Source organism: Delphinus delphis, chromosome 9, assembly GCF_949987515.2.
Source record: "Delphinus delphis chromosome 9, mDelDel1.2, whole genome shotgun sequence".
Classification (NCBI taxonomy): domain Eukaryota; kingdom Metazoa; phylum Chordata; class Mammalia; order Artiodactyla; family Delphinidae; genus Delphinus; species Delphinus delphis.
Window position 1 is genome coordinate 36,492,453 of NC_082691.1, and position 15,748 is coordinate 36,508,200.

Consider the following 15,748-nt stretch of genomic DNA (forward strand, 5'->3'; position numbering starts at 1 on the left):
TCAAGACAAACATCCTTATTTATTTATTTTTTTTTACAATACTATATACAGACTATTTTATGTCAAAGTGACTATCAAGTGCATCTTTGATACGTCAAAAAAGTTTTTAAAGGCAGTGTCCTGACTGCTTAGAAATTGAAGTCTCCTCCCCTTCGCTGGGGAATGAAGGTAAGAAGTGGCAAGGGAGAGCTGTGAGCTGGTTGAAATCTTGTCTCTTTCACTCTCCCCAAAAGTTAATTCCAAGTGCAGTCACTGTTTCACCCCATCTCAGGACTGGCTCTGGTCAGAAAAAAAGGGACTCACAAATTCTCATGATTCTAAACAGTTGAACATAATGTACAAGAATTAGATTGCTCATCTGTGAATTAGAATAAAAAAAGAGTCCTGATCTCCTAACTTACAGCAATGACTGAAAGAGAAAATGGATTCAAAACAGTTTGGAAATGCAAAGAGAGAGAGCGAGACTTGGACATGTAAGAAGAACTGTTGCACAAATACAGCTCAGTGGTAGAGGCTGAGAACAAGGGCTTCAAACTGGAGCTAGACTGTCACTAACTGGGTGACCTTGACCTGATTTGACTTCACTGGGCCCCAGCACCCTCATCTCTACAATGAGACAATAATATCTACCCTGTAAGGTTGTTGTGAGGACTAATGCTTTAAAAGATGTAAAGTGCTTATAACAATACCTAGTACATTACATATTTGCAATAGTTAAAAAAGTCTTTTTGTAAATCAAGATGGTCCCCCAAAGTTGCATTTTCTACACCCTACAGTTTATAAGCCTTAAAGAAGTTACTTTAAATGAGAATAGAGGCCTTTTAAAACCTAGATAGATTAGTTCTGTAAAGTCACATTCCCAATATCCTGCTTCATTTGCCTGACTTCTTTGATTGCCTGCACACACCCACCCCTTACTTTCCCTTTAAAATCCAGTTGGAGGAATGATCAATAATAAAGGGGATGGTAATCTACCTCTCAAACTCCTTCTCTAGTATCTCTAAGTCCCTGATTATAAATGCTTATAATTTGTACACCTGGATTATTTATCATTGTTCACCCATAATTATACACCCACAATTGTATATTTCCATTAGTGGAAAAAAAATCACAAAGGAATGCCAAATTAAAAAAAATGCTGTTGTCCTCCTATATATCCGTGGAGTACCAGGCTTCAAGAAAATGTTTAGCGTCTGAATTCCTTTTTAACGTACTTTAGAAAAAAAGAAGTATGAAGCAACATAAAAATTTCTTAAAAACTGTCTTTCTTAGAACTATGGAAAGTAGCAGTCTCCATTTCAGCAGCCACCTTCACCAGGGAGAAGGCAGCTCTTGACTATCAGAAGAGGAAATCTAATGGTTATTCATTTCAGGTCCTGGCAAAAACTATTTTTCTGAAGAAGAAGTTTCTAATATTGATGCAGTTATCAGTCCCTGTACATTTTGGAAATCAGACACACAGTATAAAATCATTATCTAATTGATTCTTCCAACTCTTTTTTGAGGATCTCTAGTACCAAGTTAATTTTGTAATTTTACCGTCCAAAGGCAATTTTCAGGAAATTATGACTAGCATCAATGGTATTTCCACAATTCTGACCAAATTATCTAGTTTACAGCACTATGGAATGATAATCCATTTCATAATACTCAATGATATTAGCTCCAGAATTAGAGTAGCTTTACCTCATGTGACACTATTGAAGTTTAAAGAGAATCAAAGAATATAAAACAAATATTTTTAACCTATTGAACCAAATACACAGTAACACATTATGAAGTACTGACTAGTAAGTTTTGCTTGCAACTGACCAGAAAAGGAACAGGAACCCTTGGATGTATATGGTCCGGTTCCCTTCACTTGAGTCAGGCTCCTTATTCTTCACACTACTATTATAATAATTGTTTCCATATAAGGGGAGGTCATTTAATTACTCTTTTCTCTTTAAATTTATGTACTGTCACTTTATACTTGTAGGTCAGGTCCTTACTGTAATAGATATAACTATTATGATACACAGAAAATTATTCATTTTAATATTTTATTGAGTGCTTGACATATTCAAGGGATTATATTAACCTTTTTAAAAATAATTTTTTAAGTTGAGCAAAGTTAGGAACTGATATCTATTTATATAAAATTTTATATTTAGAAGTTGACATCAAAGATGATAACATACGAAAAAGGCCACGCGGGGAAAATAAAACTGCAACAAATTTTACATGTGTTTGCTATGTGACAATGGCTGATGTAAACAGGTTAAAGTCACTATTGCTGAATTTATTATTTTTAATGGCATTAGAAGTAACTGCTCGAAAGATCTTTATTTTCTTGTTTCAACAAAGAATGGCAATATATTTTGGTATATGAGACCTAGTGCATGAGCTTCAAATTCGATTAAATATATCAAGTTTACACAAAGCCATATGTATGAAAGGGGATCTTTTAAAAAAAACTTTATTTGAGAAAGGAAGAGACTTATAACAGAAGGCAAGAAGAGAAACATACAAACAATATATTTACAACACAAAACAAGAGATCACCTTCAAGGGTGTAAATTATAATAAATACAGTAGATTTTAAAAGAGACATTTATCAATTAGCTCTAAGATTATTTAAGTCCAGCTTTCCTTTTCACTGGTTCCAGGTAGTTTCTTGATTAAATTCAAAGACTATCAAATTCAAACAATTAACGTCCACCAACTGTACTGATGAAGCTCTCTCAAATGACATTATAAAAAATAGGGTTTTTTTTTTGTTTGTGATTACATATCTTTGCAGTAATATTATACAAAAGCCTGCTCAGCCACATGTTCCTCCCCAAATAAAATGTATTTTAAAAGATGCACTATCCCTTTTTTATGAGATTGAAAAAAGACTTTAAAGAAAATGTATATTTATGAGATGGGAAAAATAAACAATTTTATCTTAGGAATGTCATATTTTTAATGCAAAACAACTGACAAAAAGTCATTTTAATCTGAAGGAATATACTAACCAAAATACGTTGGTAGTAGGAAGTGTTGCCTATTACAGCTATTTGTCAAATTATCAGGACTTTCATTATATGGAAATGTTTTAAACTTTCTAACTTCTAGTTATGTTAATTTAATTTGAATGGAGACTTTTTAAAAAAGGATAATGTATCTTTAGCAGTAAGCTTTTTTAAGAAATATTTTAAAATGTCACAGCAAAATGTAAACAACACGTGCCAGTAACATACAGTTGTACAAGGTCTACATTTGGCAAAACTGCTATATCTCCTTTGAAACAGGATACTACACCTTAAAATGCCTTGGATTTAGAAATATAAATATTTTAATAGAAAAAAACCTCACAAAGATTCTAGGTCAATTTGGATTATCCATATTAAAGGGGTCTTAATACAACGAATCTTTAACTAGCTTAACAAAAGTAAACCTATAAAACAAGGTAAACATATCAAAAGGGAGTATGAAGGAAATGTTCCAGTGAAAAGCTTCCTTAACAATTTCCCTACTTGTGGTGTTATTTTCTTAGACAATAAATCAATTCATAGAGTGCCCTTTAAAAACAGAGAGAGTAAAACACTATCCTCCGTTTTTTTTTTTTTTCCCTACATTCCTCAGTACATGAATCACTTGGACTTCCTGATTCCACAAGGCATTTCCTGTTCGGCCTCATAGAATCAGTTTTCTGTAGAACAGCAGGAACCTGACAAAGAACTGACTTAAATAAACAGTCTACTGTTGCCTTCAAAGTTGTTTGCATTTCATAACATCAAAGGACATAGTCCTTCTGAAGGTGCATTATGTACAAGTAGATTCTTTTGTTAAACCTAACTTTCCTAATTTTTTATTTGCCAAAATAGTATGGTATATGCCATGTCATTATGGAATTATATTAAAGAGATCCTAGTGACAATGATTATCAAACATGATACACCTTCTTCTTTTAAACACGATTTTGACTTCATATCAGATAATAATCACACCGTTACTATGTTTTCCACAACTGTAGATACAATACAGTATCTGATTGGACCATAATGCTGCACATTACTTCTTGCCAACATTTGCATCTGCTTCATTTGATCTTTTTCAATAAACAATGTCATCAAATAACACAGGATAAAAATGAAATGAGCAGTACTAGGTGAGACATAATGTAATATTTAAAATAGTGCTGTGCTGTACTTTGCATCTATATATTTAAAACCACCTCTATTCCTAAAATTTTCAGTTGCAATCTATACAATAACCTAGGACTACTGGCATAGTAACCAGAACATTTCACTTAACAAAAAAAGAGAGAGGAAGGAAGGGCTGACTACCTTTAACAGGGTTCAAGACTGTAGTATGATACATTATGTACAACAGTGTGAAAATTGAATTCTGCATATCAAAAAAATCAAGAACTAATAGAATGTTTCATTGACCAGACTGGGAAACTATATCCAGCAGTCACTGATCTCAACAGATAAACTAAAAACAACAGTGATTTCGTTTTCCTTAGAAGTAACTGGTGGGGCAGGCTTTGGGATGAATTAAAACCCTATTACTTGGATACTGATGTAGTATAATTTTAGTGTAACAGGTATTTCCTTACCAGTAGAGTTTCAATGAAACCTTGATATCTATATAGAGATCAGTATATAGAAAGATCTATATATAGATATATCTGCATTAGAATCCTTAAACACTAAAGTCAAATCATTCAGAGATATAATAGGATAGGAAATTATATCCATTTACCAAAGCCTGCAATGCATTTCATATTCAGATAATGACTTTAATTACAAATCCTGGAGCTAAATCTTTGCCTATTACCTGTTGCATAAAAGCAGCCTGCTCCCCAGATTCCATTTCCTGGATCTGAGCATCTTCATCACTGTCCACTGGTTCCTCCTTGACCTTCACAGCCCCAACTTGTCCCAATGCGTCATCCACACAAGCACTGCTGTCACTCCTAGTGCTGTTGCCACTAGAGGGCGCTCTGTCTTCCTGCATCGCCTGGTCCCCCTGAAGCTCTTCCTCCGCTTCCTCGAGGTGACTGCCTGGTTGCTTCAGTTGTTCAATAGATTTCGAAAGTAGCTAGAAGAGAGCGTTCAGGGGTTCAAAATTCAATAGTTCTTGGTGGTAACAGAGCAGCAATAAACACTTTGATTTCTTATGACTCTACTTCAGTACACTCTGATGTCTAATCTCTGAACATTCCTTTCAGAATGAATTTGTATGCAACAAACTTCCTCAGTAGTACTAAATCTGAAGCAGTCCCATCAATTCCATATTGTATTGGTGTCCTAGACAGGGAATGAAGTCTTTAAGTGGTTTTTAAAACTACATCACTCTTTTGGAAAAAAGTAAATAATAAACTTTTTCTATGGAAACCACAAAACTTTCACAATCTCATTTTCCAACAAATGGCAACCACTGTAAAAGGCAGAAGCACAAATGCTAAGGGTTCTTCTTGCCTATTAATTTTCCTATACCTAAATGGTCAAATGATAAAAGACCTTCATATATACTTCTAAAACATGGATATACTGATTTTGAAATCCTGAACTTTAAAAAGATGTGGAATTAAAAAAAAATTGACAGCACTAAAAATGTTTTATAAACATATCCAAATGTAAATTAAATAACAGGAGAGAGACAAGGAATTCTTTTTAATTTGAAAATTATTATTTAGACCTTTTATTTTGTAAATTAAATCAGACTTAATCTTCAGAAGTGTATGAATTATCATTAAAAAAATAATTGACAACACACCTATCTTAAACAATAGCAAAATGCCATAGTATAAAAGCTCAGTATATGGGGAAAAATTCTCAAGATGATTCCATCTCGTGTAGGCTTTTTGTTTTATTTGACAAGGACCCTATTGACTGATCATCTGCAGATCTTGAACTGTGTTTTCAAGAGTGGTTAGAATTTTCTGCTGAGTCAGTGCCCATGTAAGCAACACACCAATTATTATTAATGAGCAGCACGGTTAGAATACCACCACAAAAATCATGAATACAGATTTTTCTATGAAAAATTCAAATTTACCTCCCACTCACACCTATGTTTTTAAAACTAAACACATACTGTAGAGTTAGAATACATAAGAACTCAAACTTTGCAGGGTGTCTTTAACCTCTCAGATCATTCCTCCAATGCCCTGCATACGCTGACAAAGCCTTTCCATTTCACTGTAGTATAATTATCCTGGGAGTTTTCATTCATTTGTTCAACAAATATTTACTGAGTACCAACTATGTTCAAGACACCCTGCTAGGCACTGGGAAAACAGCCACTGCCCTGCCCTCATGGAGCTTATAGTTTAGAGTGTTAGAAAGGCACCAAATAGATACATAAATTTGTTCTTCTTTTCAAGTGTGGTAAATGAAAAAAAACAGAAACACAGGGTGTTAAAAGAAAACAACACACTAGTTGGTATAGGAGGGGAAGTGTGGAGTATGAAGGAAGGTTTCACTGAGGAAGGTCTATGTTTAGGCTGAGACATGAAAGATGAAGGATGGACAGGAGTCGTTGGGTATGTGTAAGGAGTGGAAATCAGGAGCACTTCTGGCAGAAGGCACAGTGTGTGGACTGAAAGAGGAGCCCCATGCGTTTGAGCCATTGAAAGGCCAGTGGGGTTTGAGCACAGGAAGACAGGGAGAGAAAGCTGGAAGACGATTTTGGAGAGGGTAGCACAGTTTATAATATATTTGGGTTGTGAATAAGCTTCTAGAGAAATAAAATATAACTTAGGATAAACCATATATAAGACCTAAACATCACTTATCCTAAACTAGACATGATCAAGCAAAGAGAATACATACCAATCAAAACTTATATCAAAATGAAGAAGGTAAACTTAAATATTAATTTCCTTCGTGCCTACAATCTAACGTCTATTGTTCCTGGACAGTTAGTATAAGGAGAACATTCATCCCACCATGCTTTAAATGTTTTTAGGTACTTTTTAGGAAACTATCTGCAGGACTTTTGTACCAATCGTGAACACTTATCAGCTCTTCTTGTCTTAAATACATAATAACTTGAACACTGCTGAGATTTTGGAGGAAAGAGACAATGTAATATTCCTGGACTCTGACTACACAATTGTAAAATTCCATTTAATTGGCTAGGGAAAAAAAACATCTAACACCACAGAAAACGAGCAGGGTTTTAACTGAAAAGCTCCGGTTTTAGCTGGGACACCAGAGATAAGAACATTCGGTGACAAACACCCACTCATTTTTTCAGAGAGAGAGAGAGAGACAGAGAAAGAGAGAGAGAGAGAAAGAAAGAGAGAGAGAGACAGAGAGGTCATCAGCCAGGCCTACAACTTTGACCTCCATCACTAACCTAGGATGACATACAAGAGCAGGTTAGAGGATTTTGTGGGGAGAAGAGATTTACTTAGAAAAAGTACTAGTCAGGTGAAGGAGGCTGCAAGAGCCCCTCAGAAAGACTATCTGCCAGAAGACTGCTGCAATTCATCTTACGGATGGATGTACTGAGCTGTAGAAAGTCCCCCTCTTGCTACCAAAGCTTCGCTGGAAACGTTCACGGGAGCTATAGCTCATCAGAGCTGATGGGCCAAGGATACCGGTGGGTCAGAGACGCCTCCACAAGGTGGTCAAACAATCCTGCCCATAAGAGCCTCTGTGAGGGCAAAAGAAAAAAAACTCTATGGGATGTGTGGCCACAGGACAGGAACTAAAGGCCATTCATGAAAGGTCAGCCAGAGAGCACATGACCAGTGTCCAGGAAATGCCACATCAAAAGTTTCTGCTGGGCTTCCCTGGTGGCGCAGTGGTTGAACGTCCACCTGCCGATGCAGGGGACACGGGTTCATACCCTGGTCCGGGAAGATCCCACATGCCATGGGAGCGGCTGGGCCCGTGAGCCATGGCCGCTGAGCCTGTGCGTCCGGAGCCTGTGCTCCACAACGGGAGAGGCCACAGCAGTGAGAGGCCCTCGTACAGCAAAAAAAAAAAAAAAAAAAAAAAAAAAAAAAAACTTCCTGCTTCCTGTGGGTGACTCTGCATCTTATCCAGCTTCTGGATGTTTGACTACAGGGAGTATTTAATAACCAAGAGGAAGTTACAGATGCCACCCGCTAAGTAAAAAGACGTTCCTGTTGCTATTTCTCTCCTCAGCTTCAGTTCCAGCGTGGCCTCTCACTGCCTTGACCTCCTAACCTCCAATGGTCTTGTCCTCCACCCTACCTCAGCTCCCAATGACCTGGTCTTCGTTGGTAACTGTACACTCTCCTAAACCTCAATTTCAAACATCATTTCTTTCTTCTGGCTCACCCTCAGAATATTCTGACCCCAATCATTCCTCACCACTGGAGGGTCTTCCAAGCTCCCGAGCCTAAGACATTCTCACTGCCCATCACCGCCACCGCCCTCGTTCCCCGACTTCCTTCCTTGAGGGACTAGGTTCCATTCTCCATCGATAAAAATCACTCGCTTATTATCTTCAACTACCCTGCCCTTTGCAATATGGATTTTACTGTATAAGTAAGACTTCTAACCTTGGTTAATACTAAATCCCTGCCAAACCCAAGCAGCTGAATAAGCTAGGAAACAAATAAACAAATTACAGTCATGCTGAGTGTTTTTCTTCAAATTTGTGATCGTAACCCTCAAACGGACCCTCAGTGCTGCCTGGAAATCCTAGTACATTTCTCTAGTTAATTTTCTCCCACTCTTTCAATGACTATTTCAAATTACTTCCTCTCTCCTCAAACCTCTAATATCCAGACCTCTTCCTCACTCCTGCTACCTTTGCTTCTTATTTCGGTGAGCAAATAGAAGCACCACCAGAGAAACTCAACATTCTTCTACCAAGCCTCCCCACTCACTCTTCCTCCTGTTACAGTGAAAGAAAGGTCTGCAGCCCTATCTTAGTCAACCCCTCAGCTTAATGCCCTGGGTCCTATCCATTCCTGCAGTTATCCACTCTGTCCTCGATCACTCATTTCCATTCTCTGCTGCAGTACTTTCACTTGGACACCTTCAGTCTTATCATCCATTTTAAATGAAACCTCCCTTGACCACCCCCACCCCCAAACCCATTATGTACCTTCCTTCACAGTAAAACTTCTTGAGTTATTTCTCTTCATTGTCTTCATTTCTCTTGTCTCATTCTCTTTAGAGTTCTCGCCAACTAGGCTTTCATCCACACTATTTGACTGAAATCTCTCTCGTTAAAGTCAATAATGACTGCATAAATACCAAATCCAGTGGCACTTGAAATAGGATATTAACAGGTGCAGTCAGGATGAAGCATTTTAGAAAAGAAAACATGACAAAATCATAGCATCTTTGAAAGTAAGAGATTGATATTACTAACAGTGGTGTAGTCAAAGACGAGACAAGATATATGTGAATTTACTGAAATATAATTTCCTACAGATAGCAAATACGTCAAAGAAAATCTTTAATACTGACAAAATGCTGAGTGGTTACAGAATAAATCATATGTACATTTTAACAGAAAACCTTTAACAGAAAATCCGATCTGTTAATGTATTTCTGAGGTCACCGGAGTGCCCAGAAATCACATCATTTAGTCCATGAATCACATTTGGTATTTACCACCGCACTGACATAGCGACATACATGAAAGTGTGTATAACAATTTCCAGTGTACAACACAGAAACAATACTGTTTGTTCCGGTGCCTCTGGATTCATCTACGCTTCTGCTGGACTAAAGGAAACACGAGGGAGAAAAGTGCCAGAATGGATAATGCTATGATAACTGGACAAGAAGGCCAGACGGCAAAATGATCTCTTCCAAGGGCAGAACTCCTTACGGGTTTGTAAAAGAAATGCTTCTTGACACGAAACTGTGACTTATGAGTGGAGATCATATAGATATAAAATGTTGGAATTGGAAATTTTCTCATAACATTCTTCAAATCCTTATTTTATAGAGAAGGAATTTCATGCCCAAGTGAAAGCCGAGTCATCTACAGAGAAGAGAAGACACCTAGAACTTTTTATACCCTTCCACTCTGCATTCTCCTCTCAAACGGCTATATTCCAATGACAACTGAATTCATATAAACAATTCCAATGTCTCCCCTGAGCTCCAAACTTGCATATTCAGCTGCTTACCTAACGTCATCACTTAGACCTAAAATATCCAACAGGCATCAGAAACTTTAAGTAGCTCAAAGATAACCTTTATTCCCATTGCACCCAAATGTATTGATCACCTAATTTTTCTCATCTGAGTAAACAGCATTACCCAGTGGCACGAGTCTAAAATCTAGGATTTATCCTTGTTTCTCTCTCACTTGTCTTCATAAATATCTGAAAACTTAATTAGTGCTTAGCAACAAAGCTTTGACACGTTTTTTTCCCCCAGGTTATGAGGCGAATGCCAGTATCCACTTGCATAATAACTACTACTTTTTCACCATTTATGGAATAAAACATGCTCTTTGTGAAGTTTCAAAAAATACAAAAGAAATAAATGGGATCTCCTGGAGACCGGTTTGCAAAATATAAATGCACAGAGGGAGTTAACCTACACTTATTCTTTTTAGATATTTGACTCAAGCTGTTTTTATTTAAACAGTCAAATTTGCCGGAGTGGAAAAATCAGCAATAAACATCAAGAAGATCTGCAAACAAAAGTCACAGAAAACCTGCCTGCCAGTTTGACTTATTTCAGATTTTTAAAGTGAAAAGCTACTTGTTGTTATTTGTAAGTTTCTGACTATTTACTAGGAAATCCAGTGTTTGGACTATGTTGTCTTCTATGTGTTTCTGAACTACAAATGTGACCATTACAAAGAAGGTATGAGCAAACCCTTTTCTAATTTGTACTGTTGCTGAGTGGCCCCAGCTGCAGGGAGGAGCTGTCTGCTTACTCTCAGTGGGGTGGCAGGGTCTCTCTTTGGTTGAACATCTGGAGGTGATCCCCCAGCAAAGCTGAGCTGTTGCCTTGCTGGCTAGAAAACACAAGAAGAAACATCTGTGTGACAGATAAATGTGTAAGCCTGTGTGAGTCTCGGCTGAGGCCCCATCTGTAAAACACACTGTGTGTCATTCGTCTGACACCAGGTGAGTTACTTTGGTAGGGAACCCAGCTGAGATGAAGAAGATGACGGCTGAGCAGCTTCTTCTACTCCTTTTATCTGTGCTTTTCCTCATCTGTCAGCATGTCTCTGTATTCTCCATGCTACTGTACAGCAATCGTACCAAACACTAAGAATGCTGCAGGCGGTCCATCACCATTTGGGTTTGTAACACACACACTATACACACTTACACTGGAGAGTTTATAGACCAGATAGCATGATAATTTATCCAAACTGCTCACAGCTTCAAGTATTATAACTCGACGCTTGAATTCTTATCAATCCCTGCTAGGGTCATAACTATAGCAAGTCCACAATTTCAATGTTTGGACTTTGTTATATTATATGATGTTCAACATAATTCCACGTTGAACATCATATAATCTATTGGCAAATGGTGTAAAATTCATTAAATAATATTTAAAGGCTGTGCTGCTAATCTTTACACATTGACCCATTTAAGACCATCTCTGTATAAGTTACATTGTTTGATAAAATTCTAGAAACCAACATTTATATTTTTAACTTTAGCCACAGAAATCCTTCATGTCCCCACAAATATCTTTAGATATGGAATATCAAACTAAGAACGGAGTATATAAGGAGTAAATCTGTTTCTGATAGACATCTGATTTTCTGAAATTGCCAACAAACCATTCAGCACAAGTGTTTGAATTAAACCATGCAAAATGACCTTCAACCCTATTCATCACTTTCTTATTTTGCCTCAGATTTTAAGACAGATTTTACTTGGGGAACGGCAATAGCATAAGTTTTTTTTTTTTTCTTTTAAATAAATGTAAAATACTTCTTTTGGAAAATAAAACCCTTCCCTTAAGCTCCAAGGAAACTAGATTTAAAAATAATGATAAAATTCTGCCTCAATTCACAAATAGATTAGGTATGTACCAACTGTTCTCAAAAACAACCAGAGCTTGGAGGGCTTTCAAATCAAGAGGTCTACTTAGAGAAGAACTCCGACTCAAGCCAAAATACTACATGCCATTTTGCTTCTGTGCATTTTAGGGAAATAACCAGCAGAAGCAAAGTTAAATAACAAGAGAGAAAGATTTTCTAAGTACTGGTCCATTATTCACATAAGTTAAAGCTCTAAACTGAAAAACACCCTTTCTTGCCAATACTGAAGAGATATAAAATTAATCTAGGGATCAAATGAATTCTTAATAAAAATGCGTTTATTTTTATAATGCTAAATGACTATCCAAAACAATGCCAGCAATTAAAATATCCTTTCTTCGGCTCTCAAAACATCCTAATATTCCAATAACTCAATTATGTGTTCACTTCCAGAAAGGAGACTGAAAATTTCCTCCTCCCGGCTACTTAGAGAAAGTTACCCACTCTTTCATTCATTCAACAAATTTTTACTGAGCACTTGCTATAGGCCATGACCTGGGAAGAGAGCGGTCAATCAGGCAAGATTCTGTCTCTCAGGGGGAAATAAAAAATAAGTAAGTGAAGATTGGAACTAAATGTGATAGGGAATAATGGGGGAAGGAGTGGGTGTCTGTGTCCAGTTTGGATGGGCAAGGAAGGCCGCTCTGAATAGCTGAGGTTTGAGCTGAGAGAGACTCCAATACCAAGGTCGAATCATAAGAACACCTGGAGGTCGAACATTCCACACAGAACTGTGACTCGCAGTTCATTCCAGGAGATGGAAGGAGACTCCTCACACACTGGAGAGAAGGCCAATGTGGTGGGAGCTCAGCGAGTTAGGGTAGGGAGTCGGAGATAAGGTCAGTGAGGGGGCAAGAGCCTGTGGGCCATGAAAAGATATTTGGATTTTATCCAACAAACAATAAGGAGCAACTGGGGAGTTTTTAGGAAGCCCTTGACATGATTTGATTTGCATTTGTAAATGATCTCTCTGGCTGCTACAGAAGATTGGATTTAGGTGGGGAAAAGTGGAAACAGGAAGACTGGCCTTTCAGAACATAAAATCCTCAGCAAGAGAGTGTAACAAGACTATTAGGGGCTTTTCTTAACTAGAACACAAATGAGCTATTTTTCCTTCTTTTAGAGCACTGTGTAATTTTATGTCCTTTTATATTACATAATAGGATTTTCCCCTGATAATCTCCTTCTTGATCTTCAGTTGACAGTGCATTTTCTTTTAAAGTTTTATTTTTTCCTTCTTTAAGGGTAATGAAGAGAGGCACAGTGAGGAAAGGCATGCTTATTTTCTTTGCTAACTCTTGGTGATTTTGGACTGTGTCTCAGAATAGACAAGATCTCAAAGCCAGGGAGCTCATGATCACTTGACTCATAAACATCTCCCTTTCTCCCCTCAATCCCTTGCTTGGGTCAACTGGATAGCAGTGCAAGCGATACTTAAAAAAGACAACCAAGAGTAAACCCCAGACAATAACTGCCACATGGAAAAGTGGGCCCAGTGTAGCCAGACTTTTCAATTTTTCAGACAATGCCAGAAATCCAGATTTGTATTTGAAATGATTGACCCAAAACTTGAATGCTTTTTAAGACACCAGGCAGGCCAAAGACATCAGTTCAATGGAATGGATCCAGTCCATAGACTATCAGCTTGTGACCTCGGCAAAGAATCCCTTATGTCTCTTCTTGCTTGAACATTTTATGGTTTAAATCATTTAGGGCTGATGTCTGCATGCTCTTAAAATACACCATCCCTCATACTTGTGCTTCGTTTTATGTTCCCTACATGGTCAAAAATTCAAGTACTTTGCCAGGGGTTGGAGGTAGGAGTATGGATTGACTACAAAAGAGCAACACAGGGGAATTTTGGAAGTTGAGGGAATTGTTCTATATCTTGATTGCAGTAATTATATGACGATATATATTTGTCAAAACTCATTCAACTGTGCAGCAAAAGGAATAAATTTTACAGTGTGTGAATTATACCTCAATAAAAAATTCAATAACTAACCATAATATTGTTCCAAAGAGAAAACAAGGTCAGCTTCATGATGAATACAAAGATGCAAGGAAGAGCTGGAACAAAATTTCGTGGTTTGGTTTACAACAAAGTAGCTTGATGCAATATTGAGGCAAGTGAAAAATGTGTGTCTTAGAAATATTCTACACTTCCAGAAAGCCATTTGCATTAACATAACTGGGAAGATATAACTCTTAGTGCTATATAAGAATATAAATACTGTGTTAAATGGAAGGATTTCTTACTATGTTTACAAAGCACTTTCAGTACATCCTCTCATGTAATTCTCACTATAAACCTCTAAAGTGTGCAGATTAGAGCATTAGTGGAAAAAGAGGTTTGACACTTTGGCCAAAATCGCAAAACAAATAAATAAGTGTGCAGGGCATCAGAAACTTCTCTTGGAAAGGCTACCCAGCATTCCAGATTTTGCAATTCACATGAACTATGCCTTCTGTAGAACTATCTTTGATTAAAATTATCTATTTGCAGGTCTATGAGCCATTCAAGGGGAAAAACATGCCTTCTCTGTCTTCACTTCCAGGACGCAGCAAAATAGTTGCTAATAAATCTTTGTGGAACACCAATTATTCCATGCCAGGAAATTATTTTTTAGAAGTGAGTTTTTATTGCTGGTTGATACAACTAAGTTGATAGCAAGAGAGTAACAGTATATTTAGGACATGGGAGCAGAGCCCTGGATGCAATTCTGCCTGAAGGAATGGGAATACTCCAGACTGTATGACATTTCAGGGTCACTATAATCCCTCAGTCTTCATAAATATTTAGAGAAAGAGCAGAAAGATACAGAGGAAAAAACCCCTAAAATCAGGAACTTATAAGCAACCAAAATCTGTAACAAAGAGACTGCTACACATCGGTGGTTTTCATGTCCACAAATCACTTAGTTATATTAAAAATTCCTTAGTAAGACTTAATTATTTCATTCTGTCAAATGAAACTATTTGTCAAGGTTGGGAAACAACCAAATTATTTAGCTTCCCTCTCCTTTTGAACTCCTGGAATCAACATCAGTCAAACCACTCACATGGCCTAATTCCCCAGATACTTTTCTTTCCCCTATTTTCTTACCTCATAGTCATGTCCAACTATTGTTTTTCTCATTCAATAAAAGCATCTCTGACTAGATTAACAGTGCAGAGTGAAAGGGAAAGGTCGAGGTCCTTCCCTTGGTCTTCAAGTTATGAAAGCAGCCCTGGGAACGTTTATGAATGTTACACATTAATCCACTGAAATGGTCATTTAGTTTCTTTTCCAAACACAGGATTTCATCACATCTAATAATAAAGCAACAAGCCATTTTCTGTATATTATAAACCATCAACTTGTAATTATATAGTGAAATGCTTCTATATGAATTCTCTATGATGTTGTAAGCCGGTATTGCAGCATGAGTAGTTTTTTTTTTTTTTTGAAGCCCAATACATACCTACAAGGATCTATTTACAGTGGGCTAATCATGTCGAAATAGCATCTATTTAAGGGTAAAGTCAAAGTTTCTTTTATAAACCTCTATAGATAGACAAATAATCTAGGAGGCTTTTTACTGTTATAAAATTAAGACTGCCTTTCAATGCCTGCTAAAGTTTTTGGACATACTATCCATCTAATGGGCAAAATGTAATCCTAAATTGGTGATTAAAGACTCTGCATGGAAACAAGCTGTCAAATGGATAGAGAGAAATTAAACCTGACAACAGTAATGCCTACTTTCCTAAA

At 37.0% G+C, this 15,748-nt stretch overlaps 1 protein-coding gene across 1 annotated transcript in view; it reads right to left on the bottom strand.

Annotated features, from left to right (window-relative positions):
* The window catches only part of HDAC9 (histone deacetylase 9), an 806,539-nt gene that overhangs the window by 382,102 nt on the left and 408,689 nt on the right, over positions 1-15,748 (bottom strand). Inside the window, exon 12 of the mRNA XM_060020406.1 lies at positions 4,810-5,073. Within this exon, the coding sequence (XP_059876389.1) occupies positions 4,810-5,073 (264 nt within the window). The remainder of the gene's footprint in view (positions 1-4,809; positions 5,074-15,748) is intronic.